Here is a 27536-nt window from a genome sequence, read left to right on the forward strand (position 1 = left end):
TTTTACAGTCATATTTTTGTTAAATCTTTATATTGTTACAACAAAACAGACAGTTAAACTAGTCCTCCCTTACAGCTAGACGACACAACACTGCTTTGCCGTTCTTTATGCCTGTCTGGCGTCTTTCCCTTTAGTCACGGCGACATCTAGTGGGCAGAAAGTAGTACTGACAGGTATGAAAAAATTGCACTGACTTCAAGATCTATTTTTAAACTGTATCACCAGTTTCTTAGGGGGGCGGGTACATAGTTACAATTGTTATTAGAACCTTTTATCATTTATGAATTGCTAAGGGTAAATAGAGAAAAAAATGAATAAGTGAACCCCTTAGCCAATAAGGAAACATTTATTTACATTTTTCATACAGGGTAGGAGCAGACATCTGTGTCTTGCAGATAAGGTGATGCAATCGATTTATCAAGATGAAGAAGGTGGCAGAGAAATTCATTGTTGTTCATCAAATAAATCAGCATTTCGTTTAAAGTAGAACAGGTGCGTAGAACGGTTATTCAGTTAACCGCTATTCTGCCACTCTTTGACAGAATTCAGGAGCAAAACTGAAAAAAAGAGAGTCTGAAGCAACGGATGAACAGCTTCCTACGCAACACTGTTCTCTGGGGCATCCTGCTGTGGTCAGAGGCATAGATCCTCTTTTGTGGTTCTTTCACAGGCAACCCAGTAAGACACATTTTAGAGTGTCTTACTGTAGTCTTAGTGTAAACCATCAGCACTGGGGCACAGAGCTCTGATAACATATACAGCATACGCAGCAATTAACTTTTCCAACCTGCTGCTACCATCACACAGTGACTTAAAATGCGGTGGATTGGTCCTACTGTCTTTATCTTGGGTAAGGCTCTTTATGTTTGTTAATTAAATTGACCTGTTTAGACTTAAATGGTAAGGGTGGAGCTCTTAGTTTTGACTTTCTTTTCCTCTCCCCCCCAGGAGGTATTTTGCCTCCTGCCAGGTGGGTCGTTATTGTAAATAAGAATTTGTTCTTAACTAACTTGCCTGGTAAAATAAAAGTTGATGATGATGATGATGATGATGATGATGATGATGATGATGATGATGATGATGGAGCTGTGTTGTCAAAATGAATGTGGTCTGCTCTCTGGGGTCCCACCAGGGAGTCAACAGGGGAATAGCATTTAGATTCATAGAGTTCATAAGTTATAAATAGTAATAATATGAATACGAGGGATCGGTGTTGGTAAACAAACGGCTTACTGGGGACAACTGCCGTTTATTTCAAACAGCAGTTCATGGTGAAACCATGCCCTCTTTGAACTCTAACTACTCCTTCATACTTTAAGCTAGACACTCCATTTAAACTTGAAATGAATGACCACTTTTAGGACTCAGCTTTCAGCTTTAAATTATCTCTTCTACTGTTTGAGAAATCGCAGTTTATGTTTTTTTTTCCCAGCCTTTATAATGGGACCCTATGGAGCCAGCCGCTGCCTTGAGTGTCTCATTCTAGAATTTTTACTAAATTCACTTCATTTTAAAAACTGTGACAGTTCACACAACTTTTACACTACATATTATACATCAGACCCATTAGCTACTTTTGCTCTCACTCAGAATGTCAAAAGAAGCGATGTGATCAGTGCCGGCCGAAGCCTTTATGGGGCCCTAAGCAGAATTTGATTTGCGGCCCCCACCACCTCCGTGCTGCCATTAATTCACTATTGTCAATGCTTGATCAATCGTACCTGTAAATCTAACACACGTTAGTTGTTTTGCCATATCGCCCAGACACCATCTGTATTGGAAACATACCGTTATCTTTCTGTTTTTTCTCATCTTCTCTTTTCATTGTGTATGGATGTAACACCAGCTCTGACAGAGGCAGTTGGAATTGATTAAAACACTAGTATTAACTAGACCAGTCTGTACAACACAATATTGTGATATTGTATGATTAATATTGACATATAATATAATATAATTAAGCAATATAGCATGAGAGCCAGTGTGTTGTGGCAAATATATGATATATGCCACAACACACGCAGCTCGAGTGCTATATTGCTTTTATAAAACGGTTTCCAAGTATGATAATATAATAATAATAATAATACTATAAGTCCGAATGGGCATGGCATTCTGGTAGAGTCAGTTGAAACACTACTGTAAGGAGGTGTGTGTGGTACTGTAAAAGGTGTGTGGTGGGCTGCGCAGACAACAAATGTAAAAAATCGGCAATTTAAGTTTTCTTTGTACTCCCGAGCAAAACAAGGAAGCCATTGAGAATTGGCGATAAGAAAAATGTGTATCTAGCTGTCAAGGAAGTAAGTTGGAGTGTTCAACTTCCGTATATATGATCTTTGTGTGCAACACACGACCATGCACGCGACATAGGCGAACGCCAGTATTGGGGGGGGGGTTGTTTCCCCACATTTTGGGCGTGGTTTCTGAATGATGACGTGCTATGCAGTGTCTCTATAATATTTCTTCTCGATATTATCGAGATAAATCAAGTGCTCTTAGCAGTTGCTTAGTTTGCTTATGCCTATAGGCCATGGATGTGATGTATCGTTTTTGAGATGGTAATGTTTGTTTGGCAGAACTTATCAGCTTTATTTCTTAAGTTAACTGCTGCAGTGGCACCCGGAAGTACTTTTTTGATGTTGTGATGTCACACTGATTCGTCCTATAGTTAGAATCTCATATGAAAATAAATTGATAATAAAAAAAAAAGGAGCTGGGAGAGGTGAAATTCCATTACTAATGAATAATTCTATGCTACTATCCTGTTACTATTCCACTAAATTAGTTTTATTTTTCTTTAATCTAACCATAAAGGCAGGACCATCTGTGTATGTCTGTCTGTATCTTTGTTGATCACATATCTCGAGAACTGAGAAACGTGTTGACTTTACACTTTGCGAGTGTGCTGCTGGGAACTTGGTGCAATTTTGGACACGCGCATTATAGGCATGGCGCCTACTGGCAACACAGAAAGTGGTTTATCTCGACAACCATTCATACGACCTTGTGTAATTACTGTAGTCATAGTTCCACATACTGGCAGGAAGTGGTTTGTAACCCAATGGTACATGGTCAAATCTGCCCCAAACTTCACATGTTTGATGAGAATCCTGGCCTGAAGACATCTACATGCCAACATTCAGTTATAGTCATAGCTCCACCTACTGGCCAGAGACGGAGGACACCGCTCCGCTCCCCCAATTGGTCAAATTGCATGAAATTGGACACTGCACTTTCTCGGGTGCCCAGCAACTCAACCACCGATTTCGAAGTCAATCGGACAAACGTTTTTTGAGATACATGAAAGCCATGTTCTGATGGGTCGAATTGCATGAAATTCGCCAGCAGCGCACCTGCCAAGTCAATCGGATGAACGGTTCTCGAGATAAACCATTTTTGTGCTGCCAGTAGGTGGTGCTATGACTATGCGCATGTCCGAACTCGACGGAATTTGATACTGCACTCTGTCGGGTTCCCAGCAGCACACCCACCCCCCAAGTTTGAAGTTGACGAATGGTTCTTGAGATAAACCCAGCCACCACTTTTTGTGTTGCCAGTACTATGACTATGCATGTGCCGTGTGTCTGAATTGCATGAAATTCAGCACTGCACTCCGTCGGGTTCCAAGCAGCGCACTCTCTGACTTTAGTATAGTAAATAGCGGGAACTCATCTCAAAGTGCGTGAATGGACATTGACTGCAATGAATAAACTGATGATCAGCAGAAACGAGTGTTTATCATTTTTCTCATAAACTAATAACGGACTTTATCCGGTAAATGATATGGGTTTATGCTGTTTACATGACCACATTGATAATCGGGTAACTCTAGAAAGGCGATAATAATCCATTTATTAGTGTGCATGTAAACGCACTCACTGATGACAAGAAATCGGCTCGAGCCAGAGAAACTTACTCAGCTACTTATTGTTAGTATAGTAAAGCATTTAGTTTGATGCTATTTGTTACATCAGTTTGAATTTGTTTGATGATGACAGGTTTGGTTTCATATGGCAAGAAAGTCAATTTGCAATTTTGCAATTTGGCTTTAGCCACTTTGTCTTAAATTTGGACTCCCTTAACAGATACTTTTGAAATTGTCCTGGCCTTTCTCACAGGTCTTATTATGGCTTCTGCCATAGCACAAAACACGAGTGACATCACCACCATGATGAACTCCACAATGGCCAACATGACCACCACAGAGCCCAGGATCGACACCTCAACCAGCACCAACACCACGGAAATGACAAAGAATTCCAACGTTACCCTAAACGCCACCAGCCCAACCACACCCTCAACAGGAAAGGGTACAACGGCAGGTGAGAATAATTATCATATACAGTTAGGGGTGGGATGATATGAAAATTTCATGTCACAATTATCCTGTCCAAAATAATCACGATTAATGATATTGTTGCGATAATCATCACAATATGCTTAAAACTCTTAATATGGCACTAAAATATAATGGAATTACTTTACCTTACATTTTGTTAAGAAACAACTATTGGAGGTGTTCCTGAAGGTACCACAGTCACTCCTGAAGGTACCACAGTCACCCCAGGCACATCTCCTCCAACCATCTCTCCAGCCCCAACCCAACCTACCTCAAGCCCTCCCACAAAACAAACCGCAAAGACAATCACAAAAGGTGAGCCGTGGGTTGTTATTAATTTAGATAGATTTCTCTCATTTAGGAAAATGATACAATGTTCTGTGGACCGTCAATCATGTTTGTTGTTGGTCATGATTAACGGTCCGCATCAACAGGGCTGAATCATTGACAGTGGTGGTGTAGTCAGGAATGTCATACCGAACCGACCTGGATAGCTAGGCTTAGATAGTGAGGTAATATGCAGTTGTGCGGTGGTAGCATGGAGGGGGGTGTTTCCAGGACGCTGGATTACACCGTTAAGCCTTCTTGAGGTGTCGTGGGCCTAACTTAACGAAACGTCGGTGAAGGAAGGTGCCCACTTGAAAACCCCAATGACATGCTTCATACTGCTGTTGGCTAGGTAACTGGTGATTTGTGTCTTGTTTATTAGTTTGTTAGCCTGTTAGCTTGTTTTATTCTGGATTGGGCTTCTAAATGTGTTTTTCCTCGGATTTTGGCACAAGGGATAGTAACATCTTGTCCTGTGTATTAATTAATAATTCTCAACAACTGTGAATAAATATTAGATGATGTTGGATTCTTCACATTACTATTAACACATGCATGATGACAATATAGTTGGGATGTACAGTTTAGAATAGATTGTGTCCAACAACCGGTACATACCCTATCAATACCGTTTAACAGCTATGAATATCAACAGAATTTATATTTTATCTTGACACAAACTAGTCATACTGTAGATTTGTGTTGTAATGAGAGTACTGTAAGCCAATGACAGACTGATTCAGTAACAGAAACGAGTTGTTCCCACACAGCCTGCTATACATTTTTGCTATTTTGAAATGTTCACAATACTGTTGGATGTTAATGTGGAGTGATAGGGAAGCATCTCTCTGTCCCAAATACTAAGCAAATTTTTTCTGTAATAAAGAAAAATTAAAGTAGCTGAGTTTGAATTTTCCAGTGGTGGATGTTTCTGATGACAATTTTACGCATTTGAATCAGTAATCGGTAGCAGATTGGATTCTGAAAGCCCAAATGGCTTATGAATATGTTGTGAATGCCAGTTGATTATCATCAGCAGGCTTATACTGGATGTTCAGGCTCCCCTTTTTTTTTATTTGTCTATTTATTTTATCTTTACTTATTTCGCTCCCTGCCACCCATATTTCAAAGGCATGTGTTTTTGTTTGGTGTTTGCATGCCCGTTTGCTTCATTTAAAAGTTTCTAATTTAAAAAATATAATATAATGTTGTTTGTTTTCATCAGCTACAACCGTCATCCCTCAAGCGAAAACTGAGATGAGTGACAGCACCGGTGAGCTACTTTTAAATGCAACCTCAACCTCAAAGCTTATCCAACCACCGTGCATGTAGTTTCAAGCTAGAGATACTGGGCCATATAAAACATTGCATTGTCACACTGTCGTCGACAGATGTTTTCTTCATCTTTCTTCCTCATCGTCCTCACACATGAATTGTTTTACTACCCTAAGGCATCATCATCTTAATTGTGATAGTCCTTGCAGCCCTTGTGCTTGGAATAGCTTGCTACGTCAGTCGCAAGAGAGCAAGGGTGAGTGTTCTGCAAAACCCCCAAGCCACCGCTACCACACACACACACACACACACACACACACACACACACACACACACACACACACACACACACACACACACACACACACACACACACACACACACACACACACACACTCACACACACACACTATTGTGGAGGTACTGATGTGTGTGTGTGTGTGTGTGTGTGTGTGTGTGTGTGTGTGTGTGTGTGTGTGTGTGTGTGTGTGTGTGTGTGTGTGTGTGTGTCTGTGTGTGTGTGTGTGTGTGTGTGTGTGTGTGTGTGTGTGTGTGTGTGTGTGTGTGTGTGTGTGTGTGTGTGTGTGTGTGTGTGTGTGTGTGTGTGTGTGTGTGTGTGTGTGTTGTGAACCTTCTGCTCCTGCAGCGGTACTCTGTTGACTTGGGGTCCAAGCCGGACGATGTCCAGATCCCGCTCAACACCGCACAGCCTGACATGCATGTTGACAATGTGTCCCAGAATGGTGAGTCAGTCAGTCAGTCAGTCAGTCAGTCAGTCAGTCAGTCAGTCAGTCAGTCAGTCAGTCAAACACAGCATCAACAAACAAGACCAACTTTACAGAGAAGCCCCTCGCGCTACAAACAACCAATCTTTCTCAGCATCGTCACAGTTGATTATTGTACTGCTCTAATATCACAGAAATATGATCATTTCTGCTTTTTTGTTGCTATCTACTGAGTAACCTGGATTTGACACCACACTCACTTTTCAGGTATGCAGACCTTTGCCGCTGCGGAACCTGATACAAAGGAGCCACAAGAACCAGCGGAAAAACCCGAGGGACAGGAGGAGCAGAAAGGTGAGGACAAGAGCCTTGGGACAGGCAAGTAGGGGACAAGAGAGAAGACATCCTTTTTTGTTTTGTTTTAATGGACAAAATGTTTGTGTCACTTTGCTTCCTCTTTTTGCAACATCAGTTCCGGAAGTAGACTACGTGACCGACAGACCGACAGCTCGCGACAGTGTGAAGACACTCTGAGTGCAAAGATTCCTGCATGTTGAATATTTCCTTATTATTAACAGGAAAAGGAAATGCAAACGTGTGAAGAGCACGAGTCATACACTGCTCTACCACAAAATGACGCATGTGTGAAATTTGCAAATGAGATAGCGTAAGACCTTCCATGCAACGAAATTGCCTTTGAAATCTCTCTGACGGAAAGTGTACACACAACTAACAAACTTCTTTTTTCTTATTTTCCTTTTTCTTCTTCTTCTTTTTTTTAAGTTGGTACAGTATGCAATACTGAAGTCCACCACTTGAGGGAAATGGAAGCCAAGTGAAAAAATCACTAGCCTTGTCAGCTGGCCATAACTATAGCTTATACCTAATATGCTTTAGAGTGGTTGCCAGTCATTTTGCCTTACAACATGAAGTATGGCAGAGAGCATGGTATGCAGTTTTAAAACCCTGATTATCCTGTGAGCTAAAATACGGATTTTGGGTAACAGAACTAAAACACTTGTGAATGTTGGATGTTTGCCGATACGTTCTTAACAAGCCGTAAATTTAGTAATTTAGACAATTAGACAATTAAATACAGGATTGCTTATTCCGCTCTAACCCCTTTGTTATTCCGTTTTGTCTGAGAATGGATGAAATGTTGTTATTTTCTCTGGAGGTCTTCCCAGGGTGAGCTGCCGAAGAGTCGTGTCTGAACCCGCCTCTCTGCCCTGGGCCACACTTTGTCTAAATAGACAGTGTGTTGATGGCCACTTTTAAAAAGTAGCTACTTTTCAAATGGTTCTTTTCCTCTCATGGGAAATAAATAAGGCAACATTGTCTTCAGAAAGCTTCAGAGCAGATGGGCAGCCAGGTCACTGTGCACCTGGCCTCCTAGCCACTGTTTTGATTCACTTCAATGGCAAGGAGAGGCATAAAATGTAGCTGCTGGTGACTGCTTGTTAGCTACTCTCAAACTTACTCATTTTCTCTTCAATGTATCCATACTGAAGTGAAGACTAAAAATTAAACAACCCAGACACTTGGCACCTGATGGATTCTGGAATATGAATGAATGAATGACTGACAAATCAAAAAATACAATACACCAACAAGCATACAGTATAAAATAATTCATCAGGATATCACAATAAAGTCGTTAAACTTATTTCCATTGTGGTCCTGACTGAGGTCACGGCTGGGAGGCAAACAGAGAAGGGAACAATGCCACAATACACAACAATACAATACCATACTACACAAGAAAACATCAGTATAGAACAACCAAGAATAAAAAGATAGAATAAAAGAATAAAAGATAGAGATACAAATCTCAACAAATCAAGTTAAAAACCAGTCAAAGAAAGGTTCTGCGCTACAGTATATTACTGTAGTTTACGCAGACGTTTTTTAACATGCAGCCTGCTGCCACTAATAGAACATTCTGCAAGGAAAGAGAAGACCAAAAATGATCACAATCATGTTTCACACTGTACCATAGTCACAACCCAACCCTGTAGTTTCCCAACCTACAACCCACGGTCACACCCATACACAATCACGCATAATCACACACACACACACACACACACACACACACACACACACACACACACACACACACACACACACACACACACACACACACACACACACACACACACACACACACACACACAGCAGATTTGGGGAGGCACCTATGCATATTTTGAGATGTTCTTTTTGCATGAAGAGGAAACAGCTTGAATGTCACTGATGTCACACGTCAGTGAGAATGAGATCAGTGTGATGAGTCTTGGTGCTAGAATAGCTTTGCCAACTTCCCCATTTTTGTCAGACCTGCTTGGAATGGGATTGTTGTAACGCACTTGTTCCATACAGCTACAATGAATGACCCTTATATTAAATATTACATTTGGACCAAGAATACCTCATAAGTACTGAGAGTCATTCAGGAAGGGTGCTCTCTCTGAGGAGTGCCCCAGTCGTCCTCCAGAGAGGGGGTTTGTTCTGCAGGTAGCAGAGGAGCCATCTTTAGTGATGGCACAGTTTAAATGTCTAGAGAACAACGGTCACCTTCCTCTCCCTCTCATCTCCCCTTTCCCTCCTCATAACCCTGGGTCAGATAATGATGGGGCCACCATACTTTCCCACAGCCTCCAACAGCTGCATGGTTGTAGCTCATTAGGACCTGCTCACTAATCAGCCGCCTCATTACCCACATGGTGGCCCCTCTCAGATGGCTTAGCCCAGGAGAAATCCCCCTGACTGTCAGAGAGGGCACAACCACTTCAGGCCATGTGGGGGGAAATGCTGTTATTATGTGACAGCTAAATACAAGGCGTGCTGATGCAGACATGATACACTGTTGTTGAAGAAGTTTAGGGTCTGGGGAAATGTAACAGTAGCCTATTACACAAATGATTTATTGCAACAGTTTCCACTAAACTTGTGTCAAGTGAATGTGTTTGTCCTACAATTTCTAATACGCTTCAGCATGTGTGCTGTTTAAAGTGGTTTATTTATTGTTTTTTTTACTTACCTTACACAAGCTGTAACTGCATTCACCATGCATTACCAGCAGGTTCCAAAATTAACTTTTTGACTCATCTGCCATTGGCAGTTAACCTGAGAAAATTTACCGGACAAAAGTATTTTTTACCGGCCATAAAACTGCATCATGCTTTATTTGATGAAAAATAATTACCTAAAGTTTTTTAGTATTTAGTATTTTCACCAGAGCGCGACCCCACAGCACTTCCTTTTTCTCAGCATTCGGCAAACTGCAGAAATATTCACTCGACATCGTTACTTTTGTTTTCGCCGCTTAGCTGTATAGACGGTTTTCACGGAATGGTCAGTCCTGCACTTGAATGTTTTTTTTTCTTTTATGTCCATAGCAAACACTGCAACAGGAAGTGAGCGGGGACTCAATTTAGAATGTTTTTGTTGTCAAGTTAAAACCCTCTATAAAAATGGACATGCAACGCTGACCTCCATGAAGTTTCTCTTTCTCTTCGTCTTCATGTTTTGGTGGCTTAACACCGGGAATGTGTCGCCATATCTCTTAACAGGTAACAGTGTAGATCTTTCTGGACATTAGCCGTGTTCAGAATGGTTCACTTATTCACTCACTCACTATTCCCCATGTAGTGTTGATCATATACTGTAGTGAGCTATATGGGGAGTGATCAAACGAGTTTTGGACACTACCTCACTCTTCTTCTCCTTTGGTAAACATGACAGCATTGCATTGTGGTATATGGGAGAAAATGTAGGGTACATTATCTATTCACTAGAAATTGCAGTGCACTGTGGGTATTTTATTGTGGACTATATAGCAAATGGTAAATGGCCTGCATTTATATAGCGCTTTTATCCAAAGCGCTTTACAATCAGTAGGTACATTCACCCATTCATACACCGATGCCGGCAGGCTGCCATGCAGGGTGCTGGCACACCATCAGGAGCAATTTGGGGTTCAGTATCTTGCCCAAGGACACTTCGACATGCAGACTGGAGGAGCCGGGAATCGAACCACCGACCTCTTTTATCCAAAGCGGTTAGTGACGACCCGCTCTACCTCCTGAGCTACAGCCGCCATATAGCGAATCAAATTAACAGTTGAGAATAACCCAACATGTTCCCCCATTTGTCACTGGCGGGTGTTAATTTTGGACCCAGATTACCAGCATAATTGTTCCTGATAACCACTTACACAGCATTGTGATTTGTATCTGTTGTCATCCACAGCGGAGGCTGACAAAGCTGTTGTTGATCCCAGCCCTGGCCCTGCAGCCCTGGACGTGTCCCCAGACGGCTCTGCGGACAAAGCGAAGGAGGACACTGTTGCGTTGACCCCTGCTGCTCCTGTGGAGCAGAGCGTGGAGGAGAACCCCGCTGCTCCTCTGGAGCAGAGCCTGCTCAGCCTGGAGGAGAAGACCGATGATGAAGAGGCCGTCTCCAAGACCTCAGTGGAGTCGCCGAAGGAGGCAAACAAGAACAACAGCAACAATGCTGCCAGGACTGGGGAAGCAGCAAGAGGTTGGTGTAATTATTTAAAGTTTACTCTGGGGCCCAAAGCTTAGCATCTGGTCATCCGCTAAAAAAGCGGGAAATGCCAGTTGCAGATCATATCATCAGGGCGTCATAGTAAATAAATGTGATGCGATTTAGCTAGCTATGTAGCTAATACACAAAAATAAAATCAACTAACACCATATCAAATCATCTTTCTATGATTTATCTAGCTATGTAGCTAATACACACAAATAAAATCAACTAACACCATATAAAATCATCTTTCTATGATTTATCTAGCTATGTAGCTAATACACAAAAATAAAATCAACTAACACCATATCAAATCATCTTTCTATGATTTATCTAGCTATGTAGCTAATACACACAAATAAAATCAACTAACACCATATAAAATCATCTTTCTATGATTTATCTAACTATGTAGCTAATACACAAAAATAAAATCAACTAACACCATATAAAATCATCTTTCTATGATTTATCTAGCTATGTAGCTAATACACACAAATAAAATCAACTAACACAATATAAAACCATCTTTCTATGGGGAACGATACCACTGTAACACAAACATGCGGGAGATCCGCCGGATCTGGTGCTGAATCTGGGGCGGGCGCGAGCTGCGGGCATCTGAGCGAGGGACGCTAGGAAGGAGCGCGTGAAGCGTGCCAGATTTCTACTCATGATAATTTGAGAAGGCCACTGATTATGAAATTACTTTTTCTCTGCTAATCATGTTAACTGAACAATAGTGTCTTTCCCACCTCACACTCTTCCTAACAAGAGATATGACTTGTTGGAAGATGGTTATCATCATTTCTCTTCTCATCATTGATGTGAATGATTTGAGAGAAAAGCTACCCTGCATTAGCCTGGTAAACCATACTGATCACGTGAACTCACATTGTGTTTCTTTGAGAACCCGGCACATTGTGCAGAGTATACGCTCATCATCCACTGATTCAGTGTCTTCATCATGTCAGGGTGGAGTTCAATCAGGAGAGACTAGAGACCAAAGAATGAATAAAGTGATATTTATTCAAATAAAGTGAATGATGCATTACAGAAAGAATGATGAGAATAAAGTATTGTTATTAGTCTTTGGCGGTTAGACACCGCAGGGAGATCTTGAGAGAGCTGCATCAGCCCAGATCAGCATCCAGATATATCCCCCTGTGGAGTCTAGATACTGGTGGTGCTGGTGATCTTCTTCTGAGACTCATCATGATGAGACTCTTCCGACTGAAGAATCGGATAGGTCTGCGATGACCGGGAGTAGAGGAGGAGGGTGCGAGCCTGACAGCAGCGGTGTTTGAGAGGCTGAATGAGACAGAAAAAAGCATATTTAAGGAACCCGCCTCCAAGCAATTGGCTTACGACGGGGGTGAGAAGCAATGTGATAGGCTTACACTGGAGGTGTGTGGGGTTAGAGGTGATGAGAGCAGCGATGTGACACTATGCTATTGGTTAACAAAGACTGGGCGGCAACCAGCTGATTGTTCATTGAAACCCGGAAATTGACAGCTTATTATGAGCTTGTGAGTAGATTGAAGAGTGGAGATATAAAAAGTGAATTAAGGAAGTGTAAATGGATATTATAGTCTTCCTGGCTTGAACTTACGTTAAGAACTACATAAGTGACAGCAGTAGCCTGTGCTGCTACTGCACAGTGTTGCGTGTTGAACACACTGCAGCCCTGCATGGGGTTGACAGAATAGTCATGAGACAGTGACAGCTCCTTAGCTATGTCCTTATCCTGACCTAATTCCAACATACTGCCACATCACATTTCAACACATTTTCCTCTAATTAGGTGACAAGAAAGTGAACTAATAACTAGAAATGAATTTACTCTCAATTAATTTACTTTCAACTCAAACTCAAGTCTTTTACGGCAAAATATAATAGTCTGGATCTTATTGCCCATAGGAGCCACGCCCAAGAGGTATACATATATATACCTTTCACCACATATACTCAAAAAGTCCCATTTGGAGCATTTTCAGTCCCACAACTTCCATGGACATTGTAGTGGAAAGTAGACATTGGGTTCATTATTCACAACAAAAAGGCTTATTTTTTACGTAAACGTGTCAAACTAATGCATGTGCACGGAGCCGACTTGAATTGTCAGCGGATGCAAGTGGTTCTTGAGTTTACATCGTGATTCATATCTGCTCGTCACCCGTTGTCACCCATTGACTTGTCCGTCTTTCGATCAGATTGGCAGCAGATCCTCGTCTTCTCTGACGTTCCCCTCGACAACCCGGTGTGAGACCCCCTGCTGTGCCTCAGAACCATGGTAAGCCCACAGCGGATGCCCTGCTGCAGCTGCTGCACCGCTTAACCAGCTCAGGTGTTGTTAGAGAGAGAGCTCTCCCTCCTCCCACCCCCCCTCGCAGGTCAGCAGGCCGCAAACGACCACTGGGAGTGCCGTGTTACAGTTCCCCATCCTGAATTAACATAGTATAAATAGAGGAGTCATAACCAATAAATATAAACGTTATTCAAATGTGCGTGTCCCTGGTTCCCAAAATTGTAAATCACTTTGATAAGTCTGACATCCAATGCTTTATAAATACACACTATGGAAGCTGTAAACTTGTTCTGTGATGTTTCAGATGCCAGTGCATCCAAAATTGAGTGTTACTTCTGGCTGCATGGGACAGCATCATAGCATACTTACAGAGATATCATTCTATATTATTATTATTAATTAATTATATTATATTATATTATATTACTGTATATTAATGAGTAGTTCTTTAATTTAGTACATAGCATGGACCCCCCATTTCATGAGTTTTTGTCTCATGAGATGGGAGTCGAGCCAAAATCTGAGAATATTTTTCTATTGTTAAGAGTTGACTATGACCAGTGAATCTATGATCAAAACAGTCATTCTTCTACATTATTTAATTGTGTTAACTTATTGTAAATTAAATAATGGTGAAGTTTAACAATTCATCCATTTGTTGGGGACCCCCTGGAGCCCCTCAGGGACCCTTGTAAGCACTCTTCTTCTTCTTCTTCTTCTTCTTCTTCTTCTTCTTCTCCTCCTTCTTCTTCTTCTCCTTCTTCTTCTTCTACTTCTTCTTCTTCTTCTCCTCCTTCTTCTTCTTCTCGATTAATTTCGCCATCTTATCTGTGTTTTTCATCCTGTCGTTTTTCTATCAATAAGCGATAGATGCCAAGTAAAATAATAAAACAGCCTGAAAATCCATGATGATGCTTGCTAACGTTACCAACAACTTTTGCACAGCGCCGCTGCTTTTGAATGTCATCGACTCAGACAAGTGCGTCACCAGGTTAAAGACACACCTTCACGCGTTTGTAATGGAAATGCTTTATCCCAGCCGCGCCTGGCGGCCGTGCCGAGCCGTGCGGGCCCAGCTTTTTGTACGGAAAAAGGCTACTGGTGGTGCCCAGAACCCACGTTTGAGAACCACTGTTTTAAACTATCTATTATCCATTAGAATTAGCAATACTCTTTGTATCACCTCTTCTGCTTCCTTGCTTCCTGCTTCTGTAACGGTGCCATGTGTGCACAGTGGGCTCTTTCCTTCCATCCTTTGCTCCTTCCCACTCTATCTTCCATTGGCAGAGGAGATTCCTCTGACGTGAGTAGCAGCTTGGACCCTCTCAGTCTAATCATCGTGTGCTTCAGGATGCAGAGGGGCCACCTCTGCACCTGTGCTGTCTCTCTGCTCAGAAGCCGGGCCGCGCTGCACCCGGGCCCGGGGCCCAAGACCGGCGGAATTCACACTGCTCTTAACAGCTGATGATAAGCCAGGATCTGAGGCCTGGCCGCTCACATGCAGAGGGTTAGCCGTCACACTTCACCTCCCTTTTCACTCAGATGAACCATCTTCAGAAATCCCTGCCGTCTCCATCTCCATCATAGGCTGTCAGTTCTTCTCACTCTCTAAGGCTATCCCTTTTACTCACTTTTCACTCACTTATTTTTTTGTTTCATGAGGGCGTCTTTTAAGATTCTTTGGTAGAACTGTATAAAATGTATAGTGTATATAAAAGTATATTGTTGATAAATCAGCAGTTCTAATTCTATCAATTCATTTCAAAAACGGAGGGAAAACAGTTTTCACAACGCCGCCATCCGTGAGTCTCCACGAGTTACGGAGATACGTCCACCCTGCATGCAGGACTACATGAGAGAGATAGAGGACAGCGGGGGGGTTGGGGCTTCCAAGTTACTGACCAAACACTCTATTTCAGTGCTGTCAGAATATAGAGCCAAATAACAGCCCACATTCACCATGGATGCATTTTATGAGATGTATGCAACTGCTCGATGCTTGAAATGGAGAAACTAGATGGTGACAAAATAATTTTGAAAGTAATAACTTGTTTACCTTTGGCACAGTCATTTGCGGTCTCTCATACATGTAACATTATAGCCAGTCAACCTGGCTGGAGATGATGGTATATCATTTCTCAAACATGCTGCACAATAATACTACAGTGTTTTTGGTTGTGCAAGCCCTCGTGGTAAGCTGTCACTGTCGCTGATTATTGATATGGTTTTATGTTCCTTGCCTATAGTGTCTATTTGAATGACATTAATTATTATTGCATTATTTAGTCCAAAACACTGAAAACTGAGTATGGCACAGATGTGTTTTCTAAATCAGGGTGGCAAACTGTTTTATGCAAAGGACTACATTTTCAAAATATGTTTTCACATTTCGCCTCTATGTAAAGGAAATAGCTCTATTTAGGGTACCACATAGACAACAACACACGGGCGAGGATACACTCCAGGCGTAGTTGATGACGCAAGTGTACTCTGCAAGGGTTCCATTCCGTTCCCGAGCGAGGAAGAAAATGTGTAATGTGAAAGTAGACCAACAGGGGAGAGGGGAGGGGGGGGGGGGGGCAATCGTACTCGGGAACGGAACGGAACGAAAGCAATCGTTCCCAGTGAGAAAGCACCCTAAAAGACAGGTGAATCATCTCCTCAGCAGATGGTGAGGAACCAGTCTATGGCTTGCATTACTGCCGTCTTTCAAAAAACACAGTTAACACACATTGTAAACCGGTGAATAATGCCATTTTTAAAACGAGTTGAAAAGGTAAAAAGTGAAGCGTCGGCTCAATCCCAGCTGGTTTAGGCAGTGATGAGAAAGCTGGAAACTGAAGTTGAAAGGCCCACTCACCATTCTACGCCGACGGATAATGGATACGAGCCGACAGGTCGTAAAGCAGTATAATTAGACCTGGGACTCCACTGTGTTATTTTCCAGTCAGCGTGCGGCTTTCATGTTTGATGGCCGATGTTTGGAGGAAACCATCCCTACCGCCTGGGATGAAAATCTCAGTCAGCAGCCGAGGGAAAGAGAGTGAAAGACAGACAGACAGAGAATTTTAAATTGAGACATGAACAAGGCCAGTGCTGAGCCAGAAACCGCTTGTTTTAATTGCCACGGCAGTGTTGGTTCAGAGACAGGTCATGGAAAACGAGCATCTGAGGCTGGTGAGCAGGGTATTTTGTCTCCCATGAGCCTTTGTGTGTGATCTTAGGAGCGTATCCAGCCCTCATACTGTAACTCCATGCATACCTCCAGCCTTTCAAAACAAAATAATCACCAGCCAACAAATAAACAAACACTGAATATATGAATGAAGAAGGTGGAGAGTGTAACATAAATGATACACTCTTGTTACTCTTTAGCTATTTGGCACTTCTGCCTACTGTGTAGTAATAACAAAGGTCTTCTTTTCCTGGGACCCCGCAGCAGGTGTAGAGCATAGATTTACGGCAGGATGACAATGGTGGATGCATGGGGTGAATGCAGGATCCTTATCTCAGTAATAACAGTGAGCGGAAGCTTCCTGCTGGTGAGGTTTGATGTGGTCAGGTCGGCCATTACACCTGGGCAGCTTTACAGGAGGGAGGGACTGTCGGAAAAGGCAGACTGATGACACTGCCTCCAAACATATAGAGAGGAAACAGCTGGTGGAGGTCTGCCCCCCCCCCCCCCCCCCCCTCTCCTGCCTCCCTAGCTTTTCCTACCAAAAAACCAGAGCCGTACAATAGAAGAGTTCCGACATCTCCATTCACCTCAATGGACCAGTTTTTTACTCTCAAGAGTTCCAGGAAGTAAGGTCCTGGATTAAGCAGCACTGTCGAGTTGCAGCAAAATAGACAGTTTGTGTTGTACTCTGAAAGGGTTTTTTCCCCCTTGAATCAAATTGTACATTATCAGCTTTATTTTAGCATGCAAAAGTAGCACGAGACCCATTCCTGGTTGTTCATTGGCTAATGAGTCTCGCATTTTGGTCCTCCGCTGACGCCACTCTCTCTCTAGAGGACACTACCAAAAACCATCCAGTTTTGGTCAACAAACCGAAACCTGAAACTTGACATTTTTAAAGGCGTTTGGATACAGATGGCAAGACTCATTCCTTCGGAATGAGTCTTTTGGTGACAGTTGTCCCCAATGTCAGAGATTGTTGCACAGCTGTTGGGAAGTTCAGTGAGGACTCCGAGCAGCCGAAGATGGCGAGTTCTGCCTCCGGTTGTAGGGTTATTTTGTAGGCCTTAGAGTACCAGTCAAATATTTTGCAAAAAGGATCATTTGAGTGTTGGCAGCACGTGAACCTCTGGGGTGTTTGCGTAGCATGGTATCCTGGCTTGGCAAAGTAAGCCAGTGTTGCAGTGTCACTCAGAATTAACCCTGTAGAATCACTTTTAGCTATTCTAAAATAAATAAATAATAATAATCTGTAAATGTGTTTTTTTCCCCTCCAACCCACATTTATGTAGTCAATGGGTCCTGTCAATGGCACCCTCACAATGCTATTCACCCTATTCACTTCACACCCAATTCACCCATTTTGTGTCTAAAAAGCAGGAAGTAACACAAGACATTATTGACTGCGTTTACATGGACTTGAGTATCCCAGTTATGAGGCTTATCCTGGTTTTGATCATATTCGGGATATGGCGTTTACATGGAAGAGAGAGAAAGCAGGTTACTCATATCCCTGTATACATGATCTGTACTAGTATCCCGGGTACTGATCACTGCATGCTATTTGTGCAGGCGCCTGTGATCTTTACAATACAAACCGGGGTCATTATTATTATTTTTTTTTATATTGGGTGCGTGTGACGTGACATCATTCACCTTTTTTGGGCCAAGACGTGCGTTTCCCTTGGATTCCGTCTTCATGGTGGTCTGTCCCTGTTTGCGCGCAGCTTCTTGCTTTCATTTTAGTCACAACACCTTCGCCCTGTAGTCTGTATACTAGAGACTTGAATAGGGCAGCATTTCGATACTTCTCCTATCTAAGCTGCCAAGCATTTAATTATTTCATCACTGAAAGACAAAACTCAAAACTCCATTTCCTCATCGCTCCAGAAGTGAGACTTGACTGAAGCCGCGCCTGCGCAGGTGGCTCTATACAGTCAGAAAGCAGGATAAGGTGTATACATGCAGCAGTATCCCGGGTTCTTTCGGAGTAGCCTACTCCAGCTAGCATAACCAGGTTTCTCAAAACCGGGATAAGGGCTTATCCAGGTTTCTGAAATCGGGATATGATGTTTACATGCGCAAACACAAAAACGGGATACTCCAAAACCCCGACAGTAACCGGGATACTCAAGTCCATGTAAACGCAGTCATTGATGGGGGTTTCCAACTTCCAATCCATTTAGGTGATCCAGTGCCGGGGGCCCTCGTTAATGTCTCGTTAATGCAGCTGTGTTACCTGCCTTTTAGACACAAAATGGGTGAATTGGGTGGGAAGTGAAAAAGGGTAATTGGAAATTGGATAGTAGATGTGTTTATACTGTAGGTCCCGCAATCTGGCTATGAACTACAGAACCTCCAAATTAATTGGGTCATTATTAAGAGAAATGGATGGACATTATGCTGTTTTGATAAGCATGTTTCTGTCAAAATATAGACTAATGACCAACTTCAAAATCATCTAACATGGTTGGGAATCAATGCCAAATGAACCCTGTGTAAGATTTTATATAGATATAATTATTAGTCTCAAATATCTAGAAAAAACCCACCCACCCACCCACCCACACACACACACACACACACACACACACACACACACACACACACACACACACACACACACACACACACTTGATCGCTGGCTGTTTATTTCACCATAAAACTCCTCACAGACTCTATTTTTTGGCCCATTATCACTGCTAACCTACAAAGCAGTGTAACCTGATACGCTGGGTTGGATGACTGGTATGTGTGCAGAGTATATTCACCTCCGGTTGGGAGGCAGAAAAACTCTTATCTACAACCATCATGCAGCTGTCTTTGTCTGGCTTTTTATTAGGGGCTGTTCTTTAATGACCAAACACACTTTATTTGGAACGTCTAAATACAGTACTATGAATGGCCACAAGGGTGAATTTACACACAGGTCACTCAAGGGTGTAAGTTAATTAATTCACCCACTCTGGCGGAACATGCTCTATATTTAAGACTATAATACCAGGCCTGTATTTATTGTTATAGAGTCTATAACAATAAATACAGGCCTGGTCGTATAGCCTTAATTATGTTTTAGCTATTCCCTTTATATAAAAGCCATAGTGAAATTATTTCAAATGTATTTACCAACAACGAAAATATTTTCTGTTTTTAGCCAAAGTCCTACACATCTATCCCTCCCCCCAAATAAAAATTAAAATAAATAAGCAATAAATCATTGGTCAGGATTTCCTCTTGGGGAACACAGCTGTCAGTGTTATGGACTACAAGGTAACAGACTTGCAATGGAAACTGCGATACTTCCTGTGGCAGAGGTCAAAGCAAACAAATAGTCCAATTTCGCTTGTTAAAATGGCCATAAACAAGTTAAAAAGCATTTATGAGTTTAGCCGGTCATATAAGTGACAGTTGCACAAATTAAAAAGAGAGTGAATCTGCCTCTGGTGTTTTCTCCTCTGACTTCTCCGGGCTGCCATTTTTTTTTTAATGTCCTGTCATGTTAAAAATTGTGCGTCAAACAAAATGGGGCAAAGTCGACAACTCGATTGCTCTCCAAACAATTTAGGCGAGCTTGTTTTGAACATGAGCCCCTATTACAAGGTCACATGAGCCCCTATTACAAGGTCACGCTGTGCTTTAGTTTAATTACGCTGAGACAGTGACGAACGAGGGCAACTTGAAGACAACATGGAAGCTTCCACGTCTGTAGCCGATAGACGCATGTATTGATGAATTGTGCTGTGTGTGGAAAGTCTTTCACACTAAATCACTCACCTAACTCATACTGAAGCCATATACCCAGAAGGCCACAAGGACGGCAAAAGTGATAGATATGTATCTCCTTCACGCCAAAAGATCGATCACAATGTATTGGACAAAGACTAATGCACCAAGTGTTACACGTTGGGTATAGACTGATGCTCGTGACTCTACCATTAGAAAGTCTAACATACAAAAAGGGAAATTGAATATGTTTGAAAAGATTTGGGGACCGTTTACTACCTTTGTGAAAAGTATGGATCTGTCAGATGAAGAGGAGGAATGAGTACTCCATGATGAAACCTCGCAATATGGTTAATCTGACCTTAATTTTTGTAAAATAATGCAACACCTTAATTTTAATACCCTTTCAAGATATGTGTATGTAGTACAAAAGATGGCCTTATGTCTGAGAAGTTGTCCTTTGTGATTTTGATTTATGTTTGTCTGTTTGTTTACTGTATGCGTAATATGTATGTCTGTTTGTACCGCATGAGAAAAATGTTAATAAATATATTGTAAAAAAAAAAAAGGTACTGAAACCATCCTTTACGTCTGAATATGACATGCTCACCTCAAGTGTCTGCTTCCTGTGTCAGGCGTCCCGTCACAAAACCGCTGGGTGTGTCCTCGTCCCGCTTGGGCTCCATGACCTGTGGAGGCTCCCGGGTTGAAGCCCTTTCCAAAGGTCATAGGTCACACAATCCTAATTAAAGGGTACACACGCACTGCTAAGAGAAAGATGTGGCCCCAATGTCAGTCAACTCGCATACACATTCTTTACCTGTCACTGAGCAAGTCTCTGCAGAGGCGGAGGTGTCGCGGCGGCTGTGATGAGCGGTATACATTTCAGCGGGAAAGACCAAAAGCTCACAAAATGTAGATAGGATCTGAAGAAGACGTCAGCAACACATTCAATACATTCATAAACTCTCTCTCTCTCTCTCTCTCTCTCTCTCTCTCTTTCTCACTCTCATGTGCAATCATGGTAGTGAATTAGGGATGGTAAGGAGTACTCATGTACTCGAGTACTCGTTCATAATGCTACTATTCGAGTAACGTTTCTATCATTCGAGTACTCGCACTTTAACAACGCAGGGGGAAATTCCCCATGCAAATGAGACAGACACACACTTCTCCATAATGCAGGCCTATGTGTGAAAAGCCCCTACACAGCAGATCACCCCTGCTCTATCATTACCATAGTATATTCTTACGGGCCTATTTAGCCTACGATAGTTTAACGTAGCCAAACTTTGGCTCCGCTTGTTTCCCATCGGACACGGACATCGGTATTATTATGCAAAAAAGGACGCTATTAGTATTAATTATGTTAATAAACGTGTACTCGAGTACTCCTTCATTAGTTAATGAGAGTACTCGAATATTGAAATGACTTAAAATGCCCATCCCTATAGACCAAATCACCGTGACGTCACCATGTAAACAAATTTACTTCCGGGTACCACTTGGGGAAGGCGGCAGGTTTAAATGTGCGTGTTGTCAAATAAATGCTGTCAAACCCTCTCGTTGTTTTCGGCCGACTACTTTCAATTTAAATGGTTAAACGGTTGGTAAACATGCTTGTCCGACGTATCTAGCCTTTCTTCTGTGTTTGTTTTATGTAGTGTTAGCTAGCTAATAACGTTTGTTTGACTGTCAAACTCGCTGTTTTTTTACGTTACAGACAGAGTAACCTCGCGTCACCAGGCTCTTCTCGGCGAGAAAGAGCCTGGTACAGACAGAGCTACTGACGCCACGTCAATTTAATTTAGCTTCAAGTCTACTCTAGTCTGGTCCAACAGGTAAATTAGCTAGTCTGGTCTCCACTAACGTTAGTGAAAGTGTTGTTATGAATGATATTAAACAACAACACAACACGGACGAACCATTTTTGTCTTCTTTGTCTGTTTTTGTCTTCAACACGTCAGTTTGTGCCATCCACCGCCATTATAATGTGTGGACCTCAGGGGTACCCGGAAGTAAATGTAAACATCCCGCTGATTTGGTCTATAGTGAATCAATTTGCCCTTCCAATTGAATCCAAATTAGTTTTCTGCCCGAGGAACACACATCTGAATGATTCAACAGATACAAGTCAAGTGTTTAAAAGCAGGATAAAGGAAGTGGTCACTTAAAAGCACCTTCTTTGTTCTTTGAGAGATGTCTAAGCGCGCTACCCTCTGACCTGAACTATTTAGGCTGTAGACATTTCACGACAAAGAGTGTCAAATTGTTCTTCGTTCTTCCCTTGTATTTCCATGCTTTGGCAGGTGCCTACCAAGTACCCAAGAAGGCATTTGTAGGGCTACATTTAATTCAATTTGCACGCTTCTGCTTCATTACAGCATGTTTTTCGTCTTAACAAAAGAAAGCCAAATTAATCTGTCGGTAATATGCAAAAAGGAAGTTAGCGTCCAGTGAGCATATCACTGGCGTCAATCCTGCAAAGTCTCTTTCAACACTGTGGCTTTGTGCAGGCTTAGTTGTCACATCTTCTGCTCCAGTTTTAGCTGTGGTCGGTCACATCCCCTGACACTGTGATCTGCAGACTGACACCACAGTGTGTGGCCTGCCCTACACTATAGTTACTAACGCTTTGCGCTCTTTTCACACCTCACTCCCTCACTCACTGGAAATAACTAGGTACGCTTTGTTATGTCATTTGTCGGACAATCTACTGTTCATGTAGAACAAATGTCAACTTACTGTCGCTTAGAAAGTCGTTTTTTTTTTTAGAAAGTAGTTTGTCATGAATCAACTTGTGGACATGAGCTCTTAAGCTTTGTTTATGTAGCAGATTCCCTTCGGGACAGGATTAGCAAAAATAAATGCTTGGGATAGTCCTCAAAGGTTGGATTAGAGATCTAATAAAGCCTCCCATCACCTGTCGAGGGTTCTCCCCAAGATTGGTGTGTAGGTGTGATGCGCAGGGAACATTCATTCACAAATTCAAGTTTGTCCTTGAAAGTGGACAGTGATATTTGAGTCGCCAAACCACCTGCACCATTGTGAAATAGTCAAAAGTTCCTTCTGCCATCGCAACGATCTTTGAAAACATTTCATATTACAAAGAAGTAACTGTTTTCATGCCCACGTCCCAAGACGCCATGGGTCTCACGGCTGCAATAACCTGCTGCGACCCCAGCAGCTTACAAAGCCCATGAAGTGCACACTTGTGCTGGAGCTGGGCTGCGTTGCTCTCCTGTCTTATCCAGGCTGGCTGTTTCAGACATTCCTGTCCTGGCTTTGAACGGCTGGCAGGACTCGTGTGATCAGTCGGCCCGGTGACAGACGGACATTCACCTGCTGGTATGGCCTCCGGCATCAGCCCCGCATTCCTCAGCCTATAGAGTGTCAAGCTGAGAAGCTGACAAACTGCCACGCCATCGTCGTTTTATTACAGCTTTGTCTCTCACCATTCACACACAGTTTAAAGAGAACTGCTCCCCTGGTGGAACTACAGCTGAGGTTGCATGAAGTCACTAGAATGTTACAACTTTAGGGTTCCTTTGATGTGCGACGTTAAGATATTCAACGTTGAAATATACCTGTCGAAACAACCTAAGCATTTTCAACAAAGCTGCAGCTCAAGCCTGATCATCAGTTTATTCCACAGTTGTACCATTAGGCATATATCAGGGGTGAGTATAGGGAACACATTTTAGGTAACACTTTATTTGGATTGTCCAATACTAAACAATTATCTGATAAAAGTTCAACAAAGGGTCACTTTTCTCCATCTCTACCAACTATCTAACCTTCACCCTGACCTTACCTGAACCTATCCTAACCCTAACTTGACCCTATTTGTAACACAAATCCTACAAAGCATGAGTATCAACATTGTTTGACCCAAATATGTGACCCACATTTATGTATGACTTCTGGGAGAGTCTGGGAAAATGTGGGAATTTTCTTAGATGTTCTAAATTGAAATATATTGATTCTTCTGATTCATTCAGATACAGCTGAGCCATAACTCTGCATTCTAGTGAAGGCTACTTAACCTTGGAGTAGTCAATCCATCATGTTGTTTGCTGTTCCAGTTGTGTCTCCTTCTGTTTTTGTACACGCCCCATCTCGTGCCATGTCAATAGCCCCAATACAGACATTTATCACTCCCCCAAATACATACAGGTCCACTTGTCAGACATCATTTGTTGTTTCTTATTTTTTAATTCCAGTTTTCAATAATTAGCTGTTGCCTGCAGCAATGTTATATTATATCAATGGCAATACAAATAGAATTTCTAATGTCAGATTTGTCTTTTTGATCTGCTTAGAGGGCAAATGGCAGTGTGGTGACATTACATATTTGGCTTTAGACACAAAAAACATTAGAATAAAGAAAGGACACGTGGGAGTAAAACATAGGCTAAACCTTCAAACTGGTTTCCACTGCACAAACAATGCAGTTCAATCTCCCCAGTAGAGAAAGTCAACAAACCTCTATTTTTATTTATTTTCCCCACCCCAATGGCATTTGTAGCTTTTCTATTTGCAGGCCAGACTGAGAAGGATGAACATCCCTGCATCACATTCACTTCAGCTTTTTCTAAATCCCCCATGGAATGCCCAGTCTTTCAGCAGCCGGGGTTTCACTATAGTATAGCTAACTGGTCTCCGCAGATCCCTATCTATCCCTATGGCTCAACTCAGCACGGCCATAGACTAAGATGTATGTGAGGCCTTACCTGCAACTTGAGCCTATTCTCAGTAGTCACATTACCGGTCCCCAACCAAACTCCTTTATATTGGTTGCAGTTGAGATTAATGCAGGTCAAATCTACGATGGCAACAGATAGGCATGGGGGTTGTGAGAAGAAAACACTTCTTTGAAACATACGGTTGGCATTGAATGATTGATTGTCACAGTGCAATTCATCTATCAGTCATATATATATATATATATATATATATATATATATATATATATATATATGTGTGTGTGTGTACGGTACATACATTTGGCAATGTGGACTCTGTCTGTCTGTTTGTTTGTATGTTTGTTTATTTCAAGAATTTTGGCCAGCCACAGCTATGCCATTTTACGTGTAATCGGGCTGAATCTTTCAGTTTCAGGGGGTGTAAAGAGTACCCGTGCGGGTGACCTGGCGGAGCCGGATTTTTTAATTAGGTGATTGCCCTAATTACGTCATCAGTGAGATGTCATCAGTGATGTCATCCTTCCTGGCTGAGGCTACTGTATATAAGTTCAGTGATGATGTCATCAGTGATGATGTCATCAGTGATGTCATCCTTCGCATATGTGACGCACAGTGAGCGAGCTGCAGGGCGGGCGAGCCTAGGAATCGAGCCTGCGTAGCGTGCGAGATTGTTAGTATATATATATACATTATATACCGTATATATATATATATACTGTGTATACACCACTTTTTCAGGAGTTTGGCTCATTCGCCATATGCTCCCTACATAAACAAGATACACACTGCCTTTACCGCCACTCTGCACGCAGTATACAGTGAGCTAGAGTCGTCAAGTTAGTTAGTATCGCCATAGAATGGAGACTATGGTACAGCTGTTCAAAATTTACAAAAACACACATCTCACAGCGCCAAAATACATGTTGTGCTCCGGGTACTGACCACGCGATGAAATATTAATCCAACATGCGGAGAAATGTTATTTTTTAAGGTAAATAGATAGCCGGAATTACTTTGTAAACATGGCCACCAGGCATAGAGCGCATGCGCTGTTTCCAGTGGAAGCGCTGTTACAGGCAAACAAGGAAGTAACCCGATGTGGGGATTTACTCTGAAAATGACGTTTCACCTAACTATTTCATCTCGTGGTGAGTACCCAAAGCACAACATGTATTTTTGCGCTGTGAGATGTGTGTTTTTGTCAATTTTGAACAGCTGTACCATAGTCTCCATTCTATTCTCCATTCTCATTCATGGCGATCCTAACTAACTTGACGACTGTAGCTCACTGTATACTGTGCGGAGAGTGACAGTAAAGGCAGTGTGTATCTTGTTTATGTAGGGGGGTTATGGCAAATAAGCGAAACTCCAGAAAAAGTGGCGTATCCCTTTAATGTATTACATAATCATATTCGTCACCTAACCAATGACTCTGAGATGAACCCTCCCAACCCTGCTGTCACACCACCCTAAGGGGCATACACTGGTTTGGAGGAGCTTTTTTTTTTTAGCGTAAATCACATCAATAGATGTGGTGTAGGATTACGTCAGGTATCCTTTCCCTCAAACAGATGTTTCTGCATAGAGGTCAAGGGTCATGGCAAAGGCCACATGAACTTGGTCAAAGCAGACGTTACCATTTGAAAGTTAAAAGTGAGAAAGCAAAAGATTGTGGGGCACGTGACTGTTGGACAGGATGCATTGTTTGCATTGTTTCCAGCAAACCAGCAGTAAGGAATGCTTATGGATGAGAAGACAATACAATTAATCGAATGACCGCCAATTAGGGCTTTACAATAACTAAGGTCAGCACAGTGCTTTTGAGCAATTATAGTTCACAGGTCAGCAGAGTGAATTTCAATCAAATAATTTGGGTTTCAAATTAATCTGATTCTAATTTTCTATTCTGTTCATTATTCTCTCTTTCAGATTGAAGTAGGACTTCACAGCCTCATGGGAAGCAGTGGAAAAATACAGCTCTCTGTAATATTTCACAACGTTAGGTGGTTGTTACTTCCTTGTTTCAAAACAATTTGTTCCAGTGACCTTTTTTTAACCGTTAAAACAGCTTAGCTTTGTAGTTATCAGCTTTATATAAAATAATGTATTTGTTGAGTATTGAAAAATGTTGATTCACTCACAATTTACTAGATTTGTATTTTTTGTAAAATAAAAAAAGGGGGGGAACTAGACAAGATAGATTTGTTAGACTTGCTTTGCAGTTCTTGCATCAATTTAGCACGCCACTTTAACTTTCAGTGTTTTCACTTCTTTTTTTAGTTGGTCACATTCAGGACAAACAAATCATCTATCCAACATTAATGTAGGCTATTTAAATATGTGTTATGTTGAAAGATTACTGTGATGATGAATGAATTTAAATAAAAGATTCTGCCTGTGGCCT

General features: G+C 41.9%; 1 protein-coding gene across 1 annotated transcript; it reads left to right on the plus strand.

The window, feature by feature from the left end:
- Positions 1–712: 712 nt before the first annotated feature.
- LOC310793824 (uncharacterized protein) lies at positions 713–27532 on the plus strand. The gene is made up of 10 exons (XM_083655719.1): positions 713–850; positions 4119–4322; positions 4502–4654; positions 5892–5939; positions 6118–6197; positions 6588–6684; positions 6934–7020; positions 10918–11208; positions 13431–13510; positions 27062–27532. Exons 1-9 carry the CDS (start codon positions 817–819, stop codon positions 13481–13483), a joined length of 1047 nt encoding a protein of 348 aa, XP_083511845.1. The 5' UTR covers positions 713–816; the 3' UTR covers positions 13484–13510; positions 27062–27532.
- The last annotated feature ends 4 nt before the right edge of the window (positions 27533–27536 follow it).

This window comes from Poromitra crassiceps (genome assembly GCF_964638095.1).
Source record: "Poromitra crassiceps genome assembly, chromosome: 19".
NCBI classification, from domain to species: domain Eukaryota; kingdom Metazoa; phylum Chordata; class Actinopteri; order Beryciformes; family Melamphaidae; genus Poromitra; species Poromitra crassiceps.

Excerpts from the sequence above, each read along its gene's own strand:
- LOC310793824 (XM_083655719.1), top strand. The coding sequence starts at position 817 with ATGCGGTGGATTGGTCCTACTGTCTTTATCTTGG. Across the intron at positions 4,323-4,501 it reads AGGAAAGGGTACAACGGCAG|AAACAACTATTGGAGGTGTT; the intron begins GTGAGAATAATT and ends CATTTTGTTAAG. Across the intron at positions 6,685-6,933 it reads TGACAATGTGTCCCAGAATG|GTATGCAGACCTTTGCCGCT; the intron begins GTGAGTCAGTCA and ends CTCACTTTTCAG.